Consider the following 22,718-nt stretch of genomic DNA (forward strand, 5'->3'; position numbering starts at 1 on the left):
CACAGGGAAAGATGACAAATCAAGCCACAACCTGAGACAATTACTTGCTCTTAGATCTGAAAACAGCTGATGAAACACTAATATACAACTCCTTCAATAATGCAGTATTGTTTGTTAAATATGACATGAAATATGATATTTGTGTCAGCCAATCAGCAACATTCCTAAACAAAACAAAAATGCTTCCAAAATGATTGAACTTGAAAGGCAAATATATTACACAATACACACGCAGACACATAGAGTCATGCATGCACTCGCACACAGCCAGAGCAAAGACAGAAACTATTTAGCATGCTAGAATGACCACAAGGTTCAGGCTCACCCAACTAACCTCTAGGTGTTGATTGCTCAGGGGGACCTGATCCTGGATCAGAGAGGCCATTCCCATGAAGATTTAAGTATACACTTGAAAGCCGTTCCAACAGGTCGCTTGTAGAGGGTCAGGGGGTCAATTGCCTGGTGGTGCTTAATGGTAGCAAAAAAAAACCGTCAGTCATCTTAAACGGGCCACAGTGAAGCTTGTGGCCCGCGACTGGAGGAATGCAAGGAATTCTGGGGGGTTAAAGTGGTGCCATGAGGTGGCAGACACCGACACGGGGCTCTGGAAGTTGGATACAATGTCACTGCCTCACCATCACTCAACATTAGCCACCGCTCTCTCAACACCTTGTCCCCGCTGTGGGTATTAACTGTTGTCGGTTTATAAAGGGAAAAAAAGCTTGATGCACATCAAAGCAAGGATCGTCTTTAGAGTCAAAAGTTGAATATTAAAATTTGCGCTTTTTTTATCATCCAAGAGGTGTATCTAAATCTAACCCTTACCACCGATCTACTTCAAAACTAAAGTAATTGACTTGTGCAATGAAAAAAAGAATGGAGCCTCATTTTGGATTGAGGAGGCCTGCATACAAAACAGGCACTCTGGAGGATTACCTAATGTTATTTTCGCCTCTGTTATTTGAGTGCTTCTTAAAGCTGTGAAAACATATGCCATCATGCTGCAAGGGCCAAATATTATAATTATTTTCCAGAGAAAATGACAAAAATTATTTTCAAGTGTGCATAAGAGATCATTTATTCAGTCTCTTTGGCAGTCATTGCGCATTTACAAAGCGGAAATTGAACATTCTTGACTTGACGTGAATGTTCTCTTACCTTAAAATTCTTCCTTTGACATCACATTCTTCTTCTGCACTTTAGAGTCCGTGCACTCACCTGGCCCGCTGACACCGCCAACGTGTTATTTCCTCCCTGAGCTTAAACTCATGATCTAACGACCTGCCTTTGGTCCAAAGTCAACACTGAGCAGAACTTGTCAATCATTTGATCCACTTCATTGGCATCAAGGCTTGATTGGGCACAATTAGTCCTTAGAAACAAATGACATCAATCTGCCCTGGATTTCCATTGAGGGAGGCTGATTATTTGCTTTAACCTGGAACACTGATTTCATTTTCACCCCTCTGTGTCCCCTGGGGGATTAACAAACAGTGGAAAACATGTACAACTGACATAAGATCCTTTGGCCTTAGCTAGAGAAATTTTCAAATGCAATTTGGCCAAACCCGAAGGGAGTCCAACCACACAACAATTTTGGCACAGCTAATGCACTGCCTTGAGATTTATTTCAGTTTTTCTATGGGCAGTGTAACAGAGGTACCAATTGTCAGTTTCCTGTCTGATACATCTACATCAGACAGTCCACCGTGTTATGAATTGCTGTGCAAACTGGCATAGATCAAAATGTCGTTGACTGTTCACAGACATAATAAATGGTAAATTTATGGCCTCCGAATAAATTAAAAAATATTACAATGACATTCATTTCATTAACATTAGTTAATACATTATCTATCATAAACTAACAATGAACAAGATTTTTTTACAGCATTTATCAATCTAGGTTAATGTTAATTTATAAATATAAAATATAAAAAACATTACAAATCCAAGTTGCTATGAGACGTGATTTGTAAGCTTTTCAAACTAATTCATAAACCAACATGGCTTGCCCTAATGCAGTGGTTCTCAAACTTTTTTGAGAAAAAAAAAAAAAAAAAAAAAAGTTTGAGAACCCCCCCTTACTCTCACCTCTGACTAACAAATAATTTCACTAAAAATTATAGGCTACAAACTGAAAAAGAAAAATTTAAATTGAAAAACGTGCAGTGAAAAACACCTGCAATAGTTTGACTTTGTAATGCCGTTGGATCATTGAAAAAAATAACAGTAAGAGAGAATAATAGATCAGAACATAACTTTAAATTTAAATAAACAAAAAAATTAAATATTTCAGTGGCTGCAGTGTATCGAATAGACGGAGCAGGTCAGAATCGAAATGCAATAATTCTAACCTTATTCTAAAATAAATATTTAGTTCACCCAAAAATGAAATTTCTGTCATTAATTACTCACCCTCATGTCGTTCCATACCTGTAAGACCTTCGTTCATCTTCGGAACACAAATTAAGATATTTTTGATGAAATCCGAGGGTATCTGAACCACACACAGGCAGCAACGTCATTGTACCTTTTGAGTTCCAGAAAAGTAGTGAAAATATGGTTAAAATAAGTGGTTCAACCGTAATGTTATGAAGCGACGAGAATACTTTTTGTGTGCACAAACAAAACAAAAATAACAACTTTATTCAACAATTTGAACCATTGTCATATGTAGTGAATTCAGTACAGGCTTCCGTGTTTACGTCTGAACGCCGACTCAGTATTGGCCGAAGCTGAACTAACCCTTTAAGCACTTCAAATCTCTTATAATATCATAATAAATGGTAAATTTATGGACTCCAAATAAATTAAAAAATATAGTAACATTTTACATTAAAGTTCATTTCATTAACATTAGTTAATGCATTATCTATCATAAACTAACCATAAATCTAGGTTAATCAATCTAGGTTAATGTTAATTTATAAATATAAAATATAAAAAACTATTCAAAATACATTACAAATCCAAGATGTTATGAGATGTGCTTTGTAAGCTTTTCAAACTAATTCATAATCGACTCAGTATTGGCCTGCACTGAATTCACTACGTATGACAACAATTCAAATTGTTGAATAAAGTCGTTATTTTTGGTTTATTTTTGCACACAAAAAAGTATTCTCGTTGCTTTATAACATTACGCTTGAACCACTGTAGTCACATTGACTATTTTAACCATGTTTTTACTACTTTTCTGGACCTCAAAAGGTGCAATGACGTTGCTGCCTATGTGTGGTTAATATACCCTCGGATTTCATCAAAAATATCTTAATTTGTGTTCCGAAGATGAACGAAGGTCTTACATGTGTGGAACGACATGAGGGTGAGTAATGACAGAAATTTCATCTTTGGGTGAACTAACCCTTTAAGCACTTCAAATCTCTTCCCCCCAATTACAACAGAGCCATAAACTGCAGTGTATGTGTGTTGCTTTGCAGCAAAATACTTTTTTTATTTAAAGACAGACATAGTTTGTTCAGTTAATCAATCAAATTAAATCAAATTAAATTAACAGTCATAATTTAGCTCTAAAGAAACAAGGAAAATCCAGGTTAAATCTTACTAGCGTCCATGCAAACACCCAGACATTTAATGTTTATGTACAAGGAATTACTAATGGACCATGGTCCATTAACTATGTGGATTTAATTCCAACCATGCAGTGTTATGAAAAGGCCAGCACAGAGGCTCTAAACTCAGGCTCTGGCACTTTTTCTGCAGACCGCAAGACTAAATTTACAATATTGACTCTTTGGCTGTGTTCTGTTACAGTAAAGAGGACATTGGGTTACGGTAGAGACATACCAGGGTAAGAGTGAGTAAATACAAACATGCAGGACATTCACACCCAGCTCTGAAAATGTAGGCAGAGTTCCCTGCAGACAAACTTTATGATGAACAGTAGCTGTTATGTGCAGCACATTAGATGATTTCCCAGTTTTGCCAGGTATTTTAATTGCATAATCAGAATTATAATTAAATATGCTACACTTTTAAATTCAATATGCCAAAAAAAAAAAAAAAATCTCAGCATACACCAACACAAAGACAACCAGTGAACGCTAACAAACATTATGCTGATGCATCATGTTTGGTGAATCTTTTACGTCATTCACACTGAACGTTCTTAAAAGCCACCAGTCAGACGCTTTATTGGGTGATGATGCTCGGGTTGAGAGCGGGAATTATGGTGATGACCACGCCTCCTGGGCTGTATGAGGGCCTGTGTGTGGGTGCACTGACCCAAGGTAACCCGCGGCTGTGTTCTGAACTCTAAAGGGGAGGTAGATCAGAGCTGGTAATCAGAAGCTCAGCTGTAAAAGTCCTAATGAGCCTCAGAGGCAGCGGTAAAGCAAAGTGAAAGTCACCTAATGAGCCAAGAGTAATCTATGCCTGTCCCATAATGCCTATAGTAAACTTTACTATTGACTTAAGTTATCATTATAAGGTTCAATAAACTGTTCAATTTCAAAAATATAATATATATATTTTTCGCACTATAAGTCAGATGTTACAGGGAAAAATAAATACATTCCACCTGCATCTCGCTAGCTTTACCACCAGAGAATAAGATGCTTGTGTATGGGACGTTTGCTCCTCTTCTCTCAGAACGATCTCCCCTCCTACTGGGGCAGCCAGGCTCCAGGGTAGACAAGCGATCTCAACTATTCTTTTATTCTGTGCTTAACCTCCTCTACGACAATAAAGGTCTGTTTGCCTATTCACCCGCCTCAGCGTTGAACCTGATAGCACTTCAAAGTTCCACGCTGTGGACAGTGATTAGATGCTTTGGGGTGCTGCTTTTCACTGGGCATTAAATGCCAAGGCTGTGTTTCACCAGGTAAAGCATTAAAAGACACATGAATGTCTTTGTAAAAATAAAATAAACTTTAATAAATGGTGTAGCAACAAACATGAGATGTAGTAAAGATGCAATGGGGTACTGTAGTTTCCACAAGGTGGGCAAAAAAACAACAAAAATCAAGCTTTCCAGAAGAAAATGATGTTGGAGGCAGCATCTGCTACTTCAGTGAGTAATAAAAATTATGACTGCCATAATTATCTTGGTATCACTATGCTACGTGATGTAAAAGGTTGTAAATCATGTTTAAACATACAGTGTGTAATTTCTGCATCACAAGCAGCACAAAACGGAACTGCTTTAGAAAAACAAGGCACAAACTCGAGCAAGCTGATGAAATGCCAGGCTGCTCAAAGAAGCAGAACAATATTGAAAGTGCAACAGAGATAAAGGGCTTGATCAAAATAGGCTACTCTTGCTGCTGCAGACACTTTTATCCAAAGCAAGTTTAGAATTAGAAACATAATCAGGTTGTCACATGTCGAACTATGCCAGATTTCAAGTATACGCATTAGTAAACAAAAATCAAGCTGTAAATTGCTTACTTAGTTATCTCTGCACATCAGTCTGAGATAGAAGACATTATACACCACAACCAGCACAGCAGCTCCATAACACTCACTGCAACATCTTTCCTTTATCTAATGGAAACGTCACAACTGACTGATGTGATGTGAATATTGCAGCATACATAAGAGACAACTCAGCTTTTCTCAAAATAACTTAATTTGTGAACAGCTGCTATGAATATGACGTAATTTCTCAATTTTACCATGTAGCTATACTTAGACTATACCATGCTAGACATACATGGACAAGAGACACAAATAGGCCTACATCAGGACAGTGGTTATATATTGTGACGCCGCCCCCTAGTGATGAAAACAACAATAGCAACTTTAATTTATCACTTATGCTAGGTTATTAGAGTTTACAAGTAAAGGATGGATGGAGCTACACAAACTGAACCATAGTGTCTTTCACAGACAGACAGCTGCGTATGGAGATTCAGTCTGATTCATTCTAGCATTATGTGAACACTAACTGCTAATTTACACGTGTACAGTTAGCGTTTTGATCTGAAAACTCTAGGTATTTACCTGAACGTGCACAACTTAAAGACCTTCATCGTCGCTAGAATATAATCAAGTGAATTGATCAACTAATTCAATAATTCAATAAGCCTTCTCTTTTGACATTTCACTTGTGTAACATATAGTCATATGGGGAAACTCTGTTTGCACTCTTCTCATTTCTATGCTATTTAGAGTTCAAAATATAACGTACATAAAAGTTGTGGTGAGTGACCAACAACTGACAGTTAAACTTGCCATTTTGTGTTTCAAAAGCATTATGCAAAACTCTTGCTCTTCACAGCTGAATGAAGTTTCACTTCAGGAGTAGAACAATGCAGAGGTTTCATTAAGGTCACAGGCTTCTAATTTGCTTCTTCTCGTAGTTCCAGTAGGGGGCAGTAAAACATTACAAGTTTCTTTCTCTGTGTTTGATTTTATTGGCCTTTGGACAGTTGACTTGACTTGAGACCTTTATTTTATTTCTAAAAGATATTAAAAAATAAGCACACTTAAGATGAATATTGCTTTAGTGTATGTGACTTATATGTATTTGGCATAGTTTGTTTCAGGTTCCTTTTATTATGAAAAACAAGAAATTAATCGCAAATCTTAATTTAAAAGTATATATTAAAACATTTGATTATGATTATGTTTTTTGTTTCATATTCTGTATATTTTTATTTGCTTGATTCGGACAGATTGACCAGTATATGGGAGAATACACTTATCCTTGAAGTGATATCAAGAGTATTTTCAAGAGTATGTAGGTACTATATCTACTTAGCCCAACACTTCCTGAGTTAATTTATATTATGGTTGAAATGGAAGTGACATGATATGGATTCAAAATGGTAACTGTTAGATTACAAAGACAACTACATTATAAGATTTTTTTTTCATAAATAAAGAATAGGCATTTCTGCTTTGTGTGACACAATGGAGTTTTATCTTTGCATACTGAACAACTCCCACATCATGCATATCTATAGAGATATTGATTAAATATGTATAGGTCTATAGGCCTACATTTGTGAAATATTGTACTAAATATATCAAAGAACACGTGCACCTGTGTATTTCTCATTGCTAACCACTGGTTTTGTTCTCATTTTAGCAACTGTGCTCTCAGATGCATCAGAAGCAAGAAGGGAGGTTTTTGTACAGCACTTTTTCAACGTGTTCACCAACTGCCACTGATCTCATGGTAACTCTGACAGTAATAATCTCCCGCATCTTCAAGCTGGGCATCACTGATGGTCAGAGTGAAATCAAGACCATTTCCTCCAGAGTGAAAACTGCCTCCACCGCTCATTCTAGATGGAGCACTTGAGGGCTTCATTGTTGTGTAATATATAAGGAGTTTAGGGGGTTCCTCTGGCCTCTGAATGTACCAGGAGATGTAGTAATCTTTGGATACTGAACCCTCAGGATACCTATAAACTACAGTGTTGACCTTACAATCAATAGAGACTGTTTGACCAAGCTGAACTGATTTAACCTCAGGTTGAGTAACAACGACCTGTCCCAAAGAGCCTGTGAGAGAAAGAAAACAATTATTAGAGCATGAGGAAAAAAAAGAAAAAATAGATTTCAGTTTTATTACCTTGGATGCAGATAAATGCCCAGATGAAGAGAATCATATTGGCTTCTGTTTTCGAGTGGACAGATCTTGTGTGTTAAAATCATTCACAGGACTATAAACACTCCCAGAGCACTGAGGCATGAGCTGCCAATGCAAAATATCATTACACTGGAAAAACCCTTGAACTGAAATATCTTCTCTCATATGATGATGGCATTGTAATATATGTATATTTTATTTATGAGTTAATCATCATGGTTTAATTAAAACTTGTCTGGTGCTCTCAGAATATTCTGGAGGTTTTTGCAGTGAATGAGAATGAATTATTGTGGAGGATTTTTGGTGGAGGAACCAAACTGAGAGTTGAAAGTAAGTGCAGAATAAAATAAAAAGATGAATAAAGACAAATGAAATGTGGATCTGAATAGGTAGCATATTTAGAGATTACTATTGTTGTTTTTATTACATACATTGCTTTATGTAATACAGGATTGTAAATTAGACTAATGAAAGCCATATAAAATATAAAGCTGTATACAAATTTAAAATATAATTTTTTGAAAGTGAATTAAATGCTGAAGCAAATCATAATATAAATTTAATTTACATGAAAGTGATTGATATACATATATGGTTCTTAATTAGTAATTAAGTCGTGTTTGTATTAGTTTTAATAACTATTATTTTTCTTAGTAGATTTGGGAAATTATCCAAATCAAACTGGCTTAATTATGCTGCTTTATCTGGTTTGTTTATTTATTTATTTATTTTGCTGTTAGTCATAAAAAACACAAACAAACTGGTTGTCAGTGTCAGTTTTAGTGTCAGTGTTGATGTTAGTGTAACTCTGTGTCAGTTTTAGTGCAGGAGGTTTTTGTACAGCCGCTGATTGAGTTTGTATCACTGTGGTTGACTTTCGGTGGAGGAACTCGACTCTCAGTTGGAAGTAAGTACATCTCTTTTTATTAAATCTCTTTTTATTTCATAAATGAAACACTGAATGAAAAGAACAACAGGACATTTTTAAAAATAAAAAAATAATACCAATGACAAATATAAGAATAAATAATTGAAAGTTTTATTCTGGTGTGACATTACCAAATAATATGCTAACTTTCCTTAGCTCTTCTTTAGACCAGTTTAAACAATTACTATTTTATTACTGAGAATTTTATCCATCAAAATGATAAATCATATTTGACAAAGAATAGATGTTTGTATTTTTTTATTCGTTTGGCATGAAATATAAAGCTAATGTTTGTATAAGTAGTTTTTTTCTCACCTCTACAGATGATTTAACGGAGGCAAACAAGAAAACATTAAAACATTTTGTTATGCATAAAGTGTCAATATGAGGACAGCTATAGTAGGACAGCTTAGGAATTCTAGAAAGTTAGAACTATCTTATTATTAACAGTTTTTAAGAATTTAAGAAGTGTTTTAATAATTCTCGATCAATGAAAAGTTTTTAATGAAAAGTCTTTTTTAATAAATGTCACATGAGACAAATGTGTTTTCATTCAATGTTGTTTTCAATCTACAAACAGTAATACACTGTTAGTAATACAGTAAATGTGTAGCAAGAAATCATTTAATAACATGAACAAATGAAAAATAGATTATTAAAAAAATAAAGATCCATAATATAATATAATGAATGATGAATCTTTTTAAAAACCAAGTATAGATGTATGATTGCTGGTAAATGTGTTTTTACAGGCTGTTGCACCTCAGATCTGCTTGATTAACTCTGAATCTCTTAAAGGGAAGTGAAAGACTGATAGAGCTGTTTTTAAGAAGAACTCTCTCTCTCTCTCTCTCTCTCTCTCTCTCTCTCTCTTCAGCTGCCACCCGTCCCACTCTCACGGTCCTGCCGCCCTCCAGAGATGAGCTGCAGCAGGGTAAGGCTACAGTGGTGTGTGTGGGCAGTAAGGGATTCCCCTCTGACTGGAAGCTGAGCTGGAAGGTGGATGGCAGCAGCAGGAGCTCTGCTGTGAATCTGAGTCCCAGTGTGCTGCAGAAGGATGGACTGTACAGCTGGAGCAGCAGCCTGAGCCTCACTGAGAGTGAGTGGAGGAGAGCAACAACCATCAGCTGTGACGCCACGCACCCATCCCAGAATGCAGTGACCGAGAGCCTGAACACACAGCAGTGTGATGACCAGTGAAACACACACAGATCACACATAGATTATAGGCATGCATATTTCATTTACCCTCACACATATGCAGCTATTTCAAAGGACTGTCCTAAATCAGTCAATGCTCAACAATAAATCTTTCAGCATGTTAGTATTCTTCAAATATTCTGTTGTAACAGCAATGATGTGTTTGTTGTTTTATTGCTGCCAAATAAAAGCATTTTGACTCAAATATGGTGTTCACTTTCTTGCTGCAATATTAAACACTTTAAAATAAAAACAACCTAAAATATGAAATATCACTTTTTCACTTGTATCACGTGTGTCCATTGTGATTATTGGGATGAACAGCATGGATATTCAAATAATATTTTAATATTGGAAATATCAATTACAGTAAAAGAGATACTGACATCATACTTATATTTTAATTAAAATATTTTAGCTACTTTTAATTTATAAACCTTCATACATATCAAAATCTAAAATAAGGAATTTGCAAAATTACAGTGACAATAAAAAGATTTTATACTTATTTTACATATTTTACATTAAATTTAGGGCTAATTGACTGTCAAGATTTATGCATTTGAACAAGATGGAAGAAAAAAAGGAAAGACAAGTCAGATGATAGGGTGAAAAAATGTAACTAAAAGATTTCACCATACTTCACCAGTTAATTGATTACATTGAGAATTGCAAATAATAATAATTTCAAGTTTTCTGAAATGTTCTGTTTAAATATACACAATTTTCTAATTAAATATGCACTAATTTGCATATTTAATTAGAATATATTCTGTTCATACTGAAGAATTAATTTCTCATTTATTGCAAATTAGTTCATACTGCTTGAGTAAATTCATTGTGCCGTCTGACTGAGGGAAGTTTTTGTACGATGCTGTTTCACTGTGTGAACACTGAAGCAGAATAATACCCCATACAGAAATAATCTCCTGCATCTTCAGTCTGGACTCCACGTATGTTCAGCATAAATTGATATCCAGAATAACTTCCACTGAACCGGTTTGAAACTCCAGATGCAAGGTTACTCGTTTCGTAGATCAGGAGTTTAGGAGTTTTTCCAGGTTTCAGCAGATACCAGCTCATGGCATAACCAATTCCAGAAGACGCAGTGCAGCTAATAGTGGCAGATTCTCCTGCTTTAACAGACAGAGACTCAGGAGTCTGGACCTCTTGATGAGACACTGAGAAAGAGATTAAAAATTTACATTTAAATACAAATTATGAGATATTTACATCCTTTAATAAAAAAAAAATCATTTATAATTAATTAAATGAAAACAAAGCACAACAGAGTGCAAAGCTTTACAAAAATAAATACCAAACTCTGATAATGTATTTTAACCTTGAGCCAGCAAAGCCAGTGTAGCCAGAATCAGTAAAAGAGCCATTATTGTTCAGTGTGTCAGTGACTCTGTCAGGACTGAACACACACTGATCATCAGAGGAGTTTTGTGTGTGGAGCAGTAAACATGCAAAACACTCTCCACTCAACAGACTCCTGAAAACACATTCACTTTCCTCCTGGATTTACTTAATGTGATAAAACAATCAAACGGGCACTTTTGCAGGATTGTATTGTTGTCTGCTGCTCTTCAGATATTCTGGAGGTTTTTGTACACTGAATAAATGAGAATCATTGAGGAGCTAAACCGAGAGCTGGAAGTAAGTGCAGAATAAAGTAAGAAATTAAATAAATTCTCAGTTAATCACATTGTAAATGTGATCCTGAAAAACAGTATGTCCTGTAAAAGATTGTTGTGGGTTGTGAAATAAATGGAAAAATTACCTTAATATTTAAATTCAAAAAACCTAAATGATGGAGAAGCATTCAAGTATAAATCTGCAGGAGCTGATGTAGGCTATATGTATTTAGATCAATATCATTAGTAATATTGTATTGCTTGTATTTTTGTATTTGGGAAATGTTGTAAATTATGTTGTAAAAAAAATTACGCTGCTGTATCTTACATGAATATTTATCACATTTTGAAGGAAAACATTTCCCCCTATTAACCATACGTTTCACAGTGCAGGAGGTTTTTGTACAGCCGCTGATTGGGTTTGTATCACTGTGGCGCACATTCGGTGGAGGAACTCGACTCTCAGTTGGAAGTAAGTCAATCTCTTTCTATTAATTTTTTTTTTTTTTTTATAAAAAATATTTTTAATAAATATTCTTGATTATATTTACTATATGTTTAAGATAATACAGAAATATATCTAACTCCTGTTTCAGGTGTCAGTTATTACTGTACTGTAAATATGTGCTGTATAATTGAGCAGTTAAAAAATAAATACATAATATATTGTTATGTATCAGACTTGATTATAATTCTGAATGTGTATTGACATACTGAAAAGAAATGTATTCTATTACTCTTGATATTTTTTAATGTTAAAACTAAATAAAACATCTTCATTTTCATGCTTTATAAAAAAGTCATTTTCTTATTAAACTCTGTATATATTTTCACGAGTCAGAATAGATTTTTGTAATTATTTTTGTAATATATTTTGTAATATTTGTAAGTACTGAATGTATTAATGTTATTACTCCAGTTTAGACTAAAATCAGAATATGATTCATTAAATTGTGTTTTTACAGGCTGTTGCACCTCAGATCTGCTTGATTAACTCTGAATCTCTTAAAGGGAAGTGAAAGACTGATAGAGCTGTTTTTAAGAAGAATGAATCTCTCTCTCTCTCTCTCTCTCTCTCTCTCTCTCTCTCTCTCTCTCTCTCTCTCTCTCTCTCTCCCATCCCAGAATGCAGTGACCGAGAGCCTGAACACACAGCAGTGTGATGACCAGTGAAACACACAAAGATCACACATAGATTATAGGCATGCATAATTAATTTACACACACTCGCACACACACACACACACACACACACACACACACACACACACACACACACACACACACATAAACTATTATAAAGGAATGTCCTAAATCAGTCAATGCTCAAAAATTAATCTTTCGTCCTGTTAGTATTTTGTTCTTCTTATCTGTTGTAACAGCAATGATGTGTTTGTTTGTTTTTTGCTTCCTAATAAAAGCATTTTGACTCAAATATGGTGTTCACTTTCTTGCTGAAATATTAAACACATGAATTTTGAAAATACCACTTTTTATTTTTTTGGGACGTGTGTCCATTGTGGCAATGCAGACTGCACACAGATATGAACAGAATTTAAGAGTACAGAAAAAAGTGCAGTGCAGTGCAGTGCAGTGCAGTGCAGAAAACTTTGTTACAGTTACGGGAGTGAGTTAATCATATAATTAAATAAAATATTTTATCTACATATAATATATGTATATATACAAATGATGCATTTTCTAATTAAATATGCACTAATTGCCATATATTTCCAGAACAGAAATCATGGATAAAGCCACCTTTCAAAATTTTATATGTCAAATTTTACTGACATATTAGAGTCGAGTGTTTTTACAGAGGCGATTTTGGAAATCTCTTTTATCACTCCAAAAATCAATCACAAACCCCTCTGTAATATAGAAATAAAACTGTAAAGTAAGTGCTGTACTGAAGTGGAGATTTTTCTGACTCAGTGCATGAAAAAAAAAAAAAAAATTGACCTTTAAAGATATGAATAATCTACAGACACAAATAGATGAAGTGCAATAATAAAACAAATAGATAAGGTGCAGTAAAACAAACACTATGTTTTACAAAATACATTTTGCAACATTTTACTCATTAACATTTTTTTTTTTAAAGCTGACTGAGCAAATGTAAACTAAGATACACTTTTAGTGTCGGTGTCAGTGTTGGTGTAACTCAGTGTCAGTTTTAGTGTCACCCATTTATTTTGCCTACAGTATATGTCACAATACGAGATAAATCCGGTCCTGATCGCATTCTGAATCTGAATCTAAAGACGTTCACTGCAGAACACCACATCTGCTTGTTAACCACTAGATGTCGCCATTAGACACTAGATGGCACAAAAAATCCAACAGAACGAGCATCCCACATCCATGTTTTCATGGACTTGTAGCCTATCCTCTGTGTGCAACGTGGCACATCATGTATTCTTTTAAATTCGAGGCTCGTTGGTCTAGGGGTATGATTCTCGCTTAGGGTGCGAGAGGTCCCGGGTTCAAATCCCGGACGAGCCCGACTTTTGCATTTTACATGACCTTATTTTATCAACATACTGTATATATAATAACTTTGAAACAACAGTTTATACATGAAATGGGACTTTTTGATGCTTTAGCTATTTTCTTACAGACACTTTCTATTTTGTGTAGCTCAATAATATTTTGCTTCATATAAATACATATTTACTATTTATGTCATAAATGTACTTGTATGAATGTGAGAATCTCTGAATGTAATTGTAGAGTTAGACAACTACATTAAAGGACTTTTTTCATAACTAATGAATAGGTATTTCTGCTTCTCTACTTTGTGTAAAACAATTTTATCTTTGCATACTGAACAACTCACACATTACATATTAACCTAGATGTATCGATTAAGTATGCTTTTTCTATATGAATGTGAAGCACTGTACTGTATGAAAAATATCATAGAACAACTGATTTGGTTGACAAAAATTAGATATGTAACAGGAACAGCAAGAAATTAAATTATTATTTCTACTGATAGGGAACACTGAAATAAATAAGAATACAAATAAAGTAACCCCTGTTTTTGTTCTTATTTCAGACCTGTAGGTCTCGGATGCATCAGAGGATTCTCTGAGGTTTAACCAAGGGAGGTTTTTGTGCAGCATTTTTTCACTGTGTGAACACCCAATTGTCACTTATCTTATGTCGACTCTGACAATAAAAATCTCCTGCATCTTCAAGCTGGGCATCACTGATGGTCAGAGTGAAATCAAGACCATTTCCTCCAGAGTGAAAACTGCCTCCACCGCTCATTCTAGATGGAGCACTCGAGGGCTTCATTGTTGTGTAATATATAAGGAGTTTAGGGGGTTCCTCTGGCCTCTGAATGTACCAGAAGATGTAGTAATCTTTGGATGTTGAGCCAGTTGGATGCCTATAAACTACAGTGTTGACCTTACAATCAATAGAGACTGTTTGACCAAGCTGAACTGATTTAACCTCAGGTTGAGTCACAACGACCTGTCCCAAAGAGCCTGTGAGAGAAAGAGAACAATTATTAGTGCATGAGGAAAAAAAGAAAAAAGAAAAAATAGATTTCAGTTTGATTACCTTGGATGCAGATAAATGCCCAGATGAAGAGAATCATATTGGCTTCTGTTTTCGAGTGGACAGATCTTGTGTGTTAAAATCATTCACAGGACTATAAACACTCCCAGAGCACTGAGGCATGAGCTGCCAATGCAAAATATCATTACAGTGGAAAAACCCTTGAACTGAAATATCTTTGCTCTCAATGATGGCATTGTAATATATGAATATTTTGATTATCATCTTGGTTTAATTAAAACTTGTCTGTCACTCAGAATATTCTGAAGGTTTTTGCAGTAAATGAGAATGAATTATTGTGGAGGACTTTTGATGAAGAAATCAGACTATTGAAAGTAAGTGCAGAATAAAATAAAAAAATGTATAAACACTAATGAAATGTGTCTGAATAATCAGCATATTTAGAGATTACTATGTCGTTTTTATTACTGCATTGATACTGCTTTAAGTAAAACAGAACTGTAAATTAGACTATAAACAACATACAGAATATAAATATAAAAGCTGTGTAAAAATGTAAAATATTATATAAGTGAACTAAATGCTTAAGAGAATCAAAATATGAATTTACTTGAAAGCGATTGATGTACATATTTAGTTCTTAATTAGCAGTTCAGTAGTGTTTGTATTAGTAATAATGCTTATTTTTCTTAGTAGACTTGGGAAATTATAAATTAATCTGGTTTAAATATGCAGCTTTACCTGGTTTATTTATTTATTTTGCTATTAGTTCCAAAAGAGCACACTGGTTATTGTCAGTGTCAGTTTTAGTGCAGGAGGTTTTTGTACAGCCGCTGATTGGGTTTGTATCACTGTGGTGGACTTTCGGTGGAGGAACTCGACTCTCAGTTGGAAGTAAGTACATCTCTTTTTATTTAAAAAATGAAACACTAAATGAAAAGGACAACAGAGTATTAAAAAAAAAATTAAATTATACTAAATACTAATATAAGAATAAATAATTTGAAAGTTTTATTCTGATGTGACATTACCAAATACACACTTTCCTTAGTTCTCCTCCAGACCACAGTGTAAAAAAGAATTGTTGGTTTAACTTAAAAAAGTAAGTTACGGTTGCCTTAAAATTTTGAGTTCATTAAAATTAAAAATTTGTGTTAATACAATGGTTTAATCAACAGAAACTCAAAATATTATGTTATCTGAACCACATTAATTATCTAAGTTGATCTGACAAAAGAAAAAATATTGTGATAACAAATCATGAAAATAATATTTTTTTACAGTGCAGTTTAAAATACTTTATTACTGGGCATTTTATCCAGAATGGTAAATTGCATTTGACAAAGAATAAATCTTTGTATGTTTTATTAATGTGGCATGAAATAGAAAGCTAATGTTGGTATATGTATGCAGTCAAATAAAGGCTTTTTGAATTATTAATTGTGTATTTCTTGTAATATATGCTTGAAATGTGTCAGTATAGAAAGTAGGACAGCTTAGGAATTATGGAAAGCTCAAAATATCTTATTATTATTAACAGTTTTTAATAATTATTAAACATATTTTAATAATTCTTGATTAACGACAACTATTTTTAGTAAAGTTTTATAATGAATGTCACATGAGACAGAAATGTGTTTTAATCTGCTGTTGCTTTCAATGTACAAACAGCTAGAACAGTTTAGCAAGAAATAATTTAATAATTATAAGAAATAATTAAAAAGTTAATAATTATATGAATAATGTGTCTTTACAGGCTGTTGCATTTCAGATCTGCTTGATTAACTCTGAAGCTCTTAAAGGGAAGTGAAAGACTGATAGAGCTGTTTTTAAGAAGAACGAAACTCTCATATCTCTCTCTCTCTCTCTCTCTCTCTCTCTCTCTCTTTAGCTGCCACTCGTCCCACTCTCACGGTCCTGCCGCCCTCCAGAGACGAGCTGCAGCAGGGTAAGGCTACAGTGGTGTGTGTGGGCAGTAAGGGATTCCCCTCTGACTGGAAGCTGAGCTGGAAGGTGGATTGCAGCAGCAGGAGCTCTGCTGTGAATCTGAGTCCCAGTGTGCTGCAGAAGGATGGACTGTACAGCTGGAGCAGCAGCCTGAGCCTCACTGAGAGTGAGTGGAGGAGAGCAACAACCATCAGCTGTGACGCCACACACCCATCCCAGAATGCAGTGACCGAGAGCCTGAACACACAGCAGTGTGATGACCAGTGAAACACACACACACATCACACATAGATTATAGGCATGCATATTTCATTTACACTCACACATACACACACAAACTATTACAAAGGACTGTTCTAAATCAGTCAAAAATGAATCTTTCGTTCTGTTAGTATATTGTTCAAATATTCTTATCTGTTGTAACAGCAATGATGTGTTTGTTGTTTTATTGCTGCCAAATAAAAGCATTTTGACTCAAATATGGTGTTCACTTTCTTGCTGAAATATTAAACACTTTAAAATGAAAACAAACTAAAATATGAAATATCACTTTTTTATTTTTTTATTTTTAATGTATATTAAAATAATAAAATAATGGATATTAAAATCACATGTTAATATTGGAAATATCAGTTACAGTAAAAGATATACTGACATCTTACTTATATTTTAATTAAATAAAATATTTAGCTACTTTTAATTTATAAACCTTCATATATATCAAAATCTAAAATAAAAAATTTGCAAAATTACAGTGACAATAAGAAGATTTTATACTTATTTTACATAGTTTACATTACATTTAGGGCTAATTGACTGTCAAGATTTATGCATTTGAGATGGAAGAAAAAAAGGAAAGACAAGTCAGATGATAGGGTGAAAAAATGTAACTAAAAGATTTCACCATACTTCACCAGTTGATTGATTACATTGAGAATTGCAAATAATAATAATTTCAAGTTTTCTGAAATGTTCTGTTTAAATATACACAATTTTCTAATTAAATATGCACCAATTTGCATATTTAATTAGAATATATTCTGTTCATACTGAAGAATTAATTTCTCATTTATTGCAAATTAGTTCATACTGCTTGAGTAAATTCATTGTGCCGTCTGACTGAGGGAAGTTTTTGTATGATGCTGTTTCACTGTGTGAACCTGTCACTGTAAGCCCCCATACAGAAATAATCTCCTGCATCTTCAGCCTGGACTCCACGTATGTTCAGCATAAATTGATATCCAGAATAACTTCCACTGAACCGGTTTGAAACTCCAGATGCAAGGTTACTCGTTGTGTAGATCAAAAGTTTAGGAGTTTTTCCAGGTTTCAGCAGATACCAGCTCATGTCATAACCAATTCCAGAAGACGCAGTGCAGCTAATAGTGGCAGATTCTCCTGCTTTAACAGACAGAGACGCAGGAGTCTGGACCTCTTCATGAGACACTGAGAAAGAGATTAAAAATTTACATTTAAATACAAATTATGAGATATTTACATCCTTTAATCAAAAAAAAAAAAAACATTTATAATTAATTAAATGAAAACAAAGCACAACAGAGTGCAAAGCTTTACAAAAATAAATACCAAACTCTGATAATGTATTTTAACCTTGAGCCAGCAGAGCCAGTGTAGCCAGAATCAGTAAAAGAGCCATTATTGTTCAGTGTGTCAGTGACTCTGTCAGGACTGAACACACACTGATCATCAGAGGAGTTTTGTGTGTGGAGCAGTAAACATGCAAAACACTCTCCACTCAACAGACTCCTGAAAACACATTCACTTTCCTCCTGGATTTACTTAATGTGATAAAACAATCAAACGGGCATTTTTGCAGGATTGTATTGTTGTCTGCTGCTCTTCAAATATTCTGGAGGTTTTTGAACACTGAATAAATGAGAATCATTGTGGAGGAGCTAAACTGAGAGCTGGAAGTAAGTTTAAAATAAAGTAAGAAATTAAATAAATTCTCAGTTAATCATGTTGTAAATGTGATCCTGAAAAACAGTATGTCCTTTAAAAGACTGTTGTGGGTTGTGAAATAAATGGAAAAATTACCTTAATATTTCAATTAAAAAAACTAAATGATGGAGAAGCATTCAAGTATAAATCTGCAGGAGCTGATGTAGGCTATATGTATTTAGATCAATATCATTATTGCTTGTATTTTTGTTTTGGGGAAATGTTGTAAATTATGTTGTAAAAAAATTACGCTGCTGTATCTTACATGAATATTTATCACATTTTGAAGGAAAACATTTTCGCCTATTTACCATACCTTTCACATTTAATTATAACACAATTAAACTTTCCATTGCATATGTTCAATTTTAAGTTGAATAATTTAATCTGAAAAAAAAAAAAAAAAAAATCAAATATAGAAACATATAGACAGGTTATTAGAAAGCCCAACTGACAAAATTTGTCAATTTTATGACCCATGATATATGTTAATTTTCAGCTTGTATATAGCTCAATAATAAACATACAAAAAAAAAATATATATATATATATATATATATATATATATATGTTGTTGAACTGGATGCTTAATTATATTAAACTTATAAGCTATCTTAGTGCTTGTGTGTATTTATTCCACCTGCGGCGGCATCAGAAGATGTCAGTAATCTGACCAAGGGAGGGTTTTTTTTAGAAGACAAAAAGTGATTCTGGATTGGTGTGTGCTGCAGAAGGATGGACTGTGGTAACCAAGATTTTGCCATTTAGGTCTTGTTCCTAGATCAACATCTTGTTCGTCCTTGTTGTCAGTTAATTTGATTTTGGAATAGGGAAAGTGTTTTATTTAGGTTAAGGCTTGGACAACATTTTTATCAACTTATAATGTTCCCCTGATTTGTTTTATATTGTGGTTAGTGTTGAATAGAGGAAATTAGTATATTTCTTTGACACTCATGTTGTTCCAGGACCAGCTGATACAAGAAGATGTCTTGGTATTTACATGAACATGAATGCTAACATTATATTTTAATACTGAAAATATCACTTAAAGACAATAGTTTCAGTATGTTTTGATGGCGTGAATTCATGTTCATATAATGTGATGTCAGAATGTGATGTATTTCATGCTGCATATAACAAAGTTTACAATTCCAGTCTTTATAAAAACAAGCTTCTGTCTACAATGATGCTAAGGTCAAAATTTCACATATTAATTTCTGCTTAAATCTAAAATGGCAATTAAAGTGAACATTAAAATCTTCATTACTTCTTTAAGTGTTATTCATCTGTTGTACAGGGAAACTAGACTGATTCTCATGTTCTCTGTAGTGTCTGACTGAGGGGGGTTTCTGTATGATGTTGTTTCACTGTGTGGACCTGTCTCTGCTGTAATACCCCATACAGTAATAAACTCCTGCATCCTCAGGCTGGACTCCACGTAGATTCAGTGTGAAATGAAGTCCAGAATAACTTCCACTGAACCGATCTGGGACTCCAGATTGAAGTGTACTTGCATCATAGACCAGGAGTTTAGGAGCTTCTCCAGGTTTCAGCAGATACCAGCTCATGTCATCACCAACTCCACTGGTCCCAGTGCAGCTCATAGAGACTGACTCTCCTGCTTTAACACTCAGAGACTCAGGAGACTGAACCTCTTGATGAGACACTAAGAGAGAGTTCAAAAACAGATGAAAAGAAGTTTGCATCTGCTATAAAACAGTTTAAATGAATGCATAAAAAATAAAACATATAGCACAAATTCAAAATTTTGCACAAATACATTTAAAAATTCTTCATCATAAGGTAGAAAATATATTTTTGAACCTTGTGCGAGCAGACCGAGCATCCACAGCATTAGAATAAGAGACATCATTGTTTTAAGTGTGTGTGTGTGTGTGTCGATGTCACACACTAATAATCATCAGTGGAGTTTTAAGCACTGCAGTGTTCAGTTCATATGCAAAACACTCTCTACTCAAAAACACTTTCAGATGCATCATGGAATTTACCTGAAAAAAACAATCAAAATACATTTTAAAACATTTTATTCATTAACAATTTATTTCTTTTTTCAGCTGACTGAGCAGAACTAAACTAAGATACAGATACAGTTTTAGTGTCAGTGTTGCTGTTAGTGTAACTCTGTGTCAGTTTTAGTGCAGAAGGTTTTTGTACAGTCGCTGATTGGGTTTGTATCACTGTGGTACACGTTCGGTGGAGGAACTCGACTCTCAGTTGGAAGTAAGTAAATCTCTTTCTATTAAAAAAAAAAATAATAAAATAATTTATAAAAATTATTTTAATAAATTTTCTTGATTATATTTATGTTTAAGATAATACAGAAATATATCTAACTCCTGTTTCAGGTGTCAGTTATTACTGTACTGTAAATATGTGCTGTATAATTGAGCAGTTAAAAAATAAATACAGAATATATTGTTATATATCAGACTTGTTTATAATTCTGAATGTGCATTTACATACTGAAAATAAATGTATTCTATTACTCTTGATATTTTTTATGATAAAACAAAATAAAACATCTTCATTTTAAAAAACAGTCATTTTCTTATTAAACTCTATATATTTTCACGAGTCAGAATAGATAAAAATCGAATGCATTTTAGTCTGATTTGTTGTAATTTTTTTGTAATATTTGTAAGTACTGAATATATTAATGTTATTACTCCAGTTTAGACTAAAATCAGAATAATATGATTCAGTAAAATGTGTTTTTACAGGCTGTTGCACCTCAGATCTGCTTGATTAACTCTGAATCTCTTAAAGGGAAGTGAAAGACTGATAGAGCTGTTTTTAAGAAGAATGAAACTCTCTCTCTCTCTCTCTCTCTCTCTCTCTCTCTCTCTCTCTCTCTCTCTCTCTTTAGCTGTCACTCGTCCCACTCTCACAGTCCTGCCGCCCTCCAGAGACGAGCTGCAGCAGGGTAAGGCTACAGTGGTGTGTGTGGGCAGTAAGGGATTCCCCTCTGACTGGAAGCTGAGCTGGAAGGTGGATGGCAGCAGCAGGAGCTCTGCTGTGAATCTGAGTCCCAGTGTGCTGCAGAAGGATGGACTGTACAGCTGGAGCAGCAGCCTGAGCCTCACTGAGAGTGAGTGGAGGAGAGCAACAACCATCAGCTGTGACGCCACGCACCCATCCCAGAATGCAGTGACCGAGAGCCTGAACACACAGCAGTGTGATGACCAGTGAAACACACACAGATCACACATAGATTATAGGCATGCATAATTCATTTACACACACACACACACACACACACACACGCGCGCGCGCACATAAACTATTATAAAGGGCTGTCCTAAATCAGTCAATGCTCAAAAATTAATCTTTCATCCTGTTAGTATTTTGTTCTTCTTATCTGTTGTAACAGCAATGATGTGTTTGTTTGTTTTTTGCTTCCTAATAAAAGCATTTTGACTCAAATATGGTGTTCACTTTCTTGCTGAAATATTAAACACTTCGAAATCGAAAACAACCTAAAATGTGAAAATACCACTTTTTATTTTTTGGGGACATGTGTCCATTTGTGATTATTGGATATTAAAATAATATTTTAATATTGAAAATATCAATTCAATATGTTAACATGACCTTAACATCTTAACCCTCATCCTCTCTTCAGGTCATTTTGACCTGAAATGAAAATTATTTAGTAAGAAATCCTTCCCTCACAGGTCATGCCATAGGAATGAATGGCAAATGGGGGAAAAGGTTTTTTTTTTTTTTTTAATTTGTCAAACATACATTCATTTGTCAAATATAAAAAATCTGGCACAATCCAGAACAAAGACACACACAAATGTGGGCATGGGCAGTGCAGTGCAGAGAAAAAACTTTTGCCATATATTTCCAGAACAGAAATCATGGATAAAGCCACCTTTCAAAATTTTATATGTCAAATTTTACTGACATATTAGAGTCAAGT

At 34.3% G+C, this 22,718-nt stretch overlaps 1 long non-coding RNA gene, 1 other non-coding gene and 4 gene segments (V, D, J or C); 3 read left to right on the top strand and 3 right to left on the bottom strand.

The window, feature by feature from the left end:
* Positions 1 to 6,866: 6,866 nt before the first annotated feature.
* On the bottom strand, positions 6,867 to 7,794 carry LOC127500495 (immunoglobulin kappa variable 4-1-like). The segment is given in 2 exon segments: positions 6,867 to 7,476; positions 7,547 to 7,794. Coding segments are annotated over 2 exon segments (390 nt in total).
* LOC127500499 (Ig kappa-b4 chain C region-like) lies at positions 7,789 to 22,216 on the top strand (the record flags this gene model as incomplete). The annotated part of the segment is given in 4 exon segments: positions 7,789 to 7,894; positions 8,382 to 8,395; positions 20,938 to 21,013; positions 21,660 to 22,216. Coding segments are annotated over 4 exon segments (519 nt in total), but the record flags the coding sequence as incomplete, so codon positions are not given.
* On the bottom strand, positions 9,851 to 18,744 carry LOC127500498 (Ig kappa chain V region 120-like). The segment is given in 3 exon segments: positions 9,851 to 10,859; positions 18,243 to 18,256; positions 18,422 to 18,744. Coding segments are annotated over 3 exon segments (348 nt in total).
* LOC127500493 (Ig kappa-b4 chain C region-like) lies at positions 11,139 to 17,289 on the top strand. The segment is given in 3 exon segments: positions 11,139 to 11,354; positions 11,721 to 11,804; positions 16,755 to 17,289. Coding segments are annotated over 3 exon segments (408 nt in total).
* trnap-agg (transfer RNA proline (anticodon AGG)) lies at positions 13,766 to 13,837 on the top strand. The gene has a single exon. It is a non-coding gene; the product is annotated as a tRNA-Pro (tRNA).
* On the bottom strand, positions 19,780 to 20,937 carry LOC127500500 (uncharacterized). Its single transcript, XR_007926350.1, has 2 exons — positions 20,597 to 20,937; positions 19,780 to 20,438 (listed from the first exon to the last, which is right to left on the bottom strand). It is a non-coding gene; the product is annotated as an uncharacterized LOC127500500 (long non-coding RNA).
* Positions 22,217 to 22,718: the final 502 nt, after the last annotated feature.

This window comes from Ctenopharyngodon idella, chromosome 19 (genome assembly GCF_019924925.1).
Source record: "Ctenopharyngodon idella isolate HZGC_01 chromosome 19, HZGC01, whole genome shotgun sequence".
In the NCBI taxonomy this organism is placed as follows: Eukaryota; Metazoa; Chordata; class Actinopteri; order Cypriniformes; family Xenocyprididae; genus Ctenopharyngodon; species Ctenopharyngodon idella.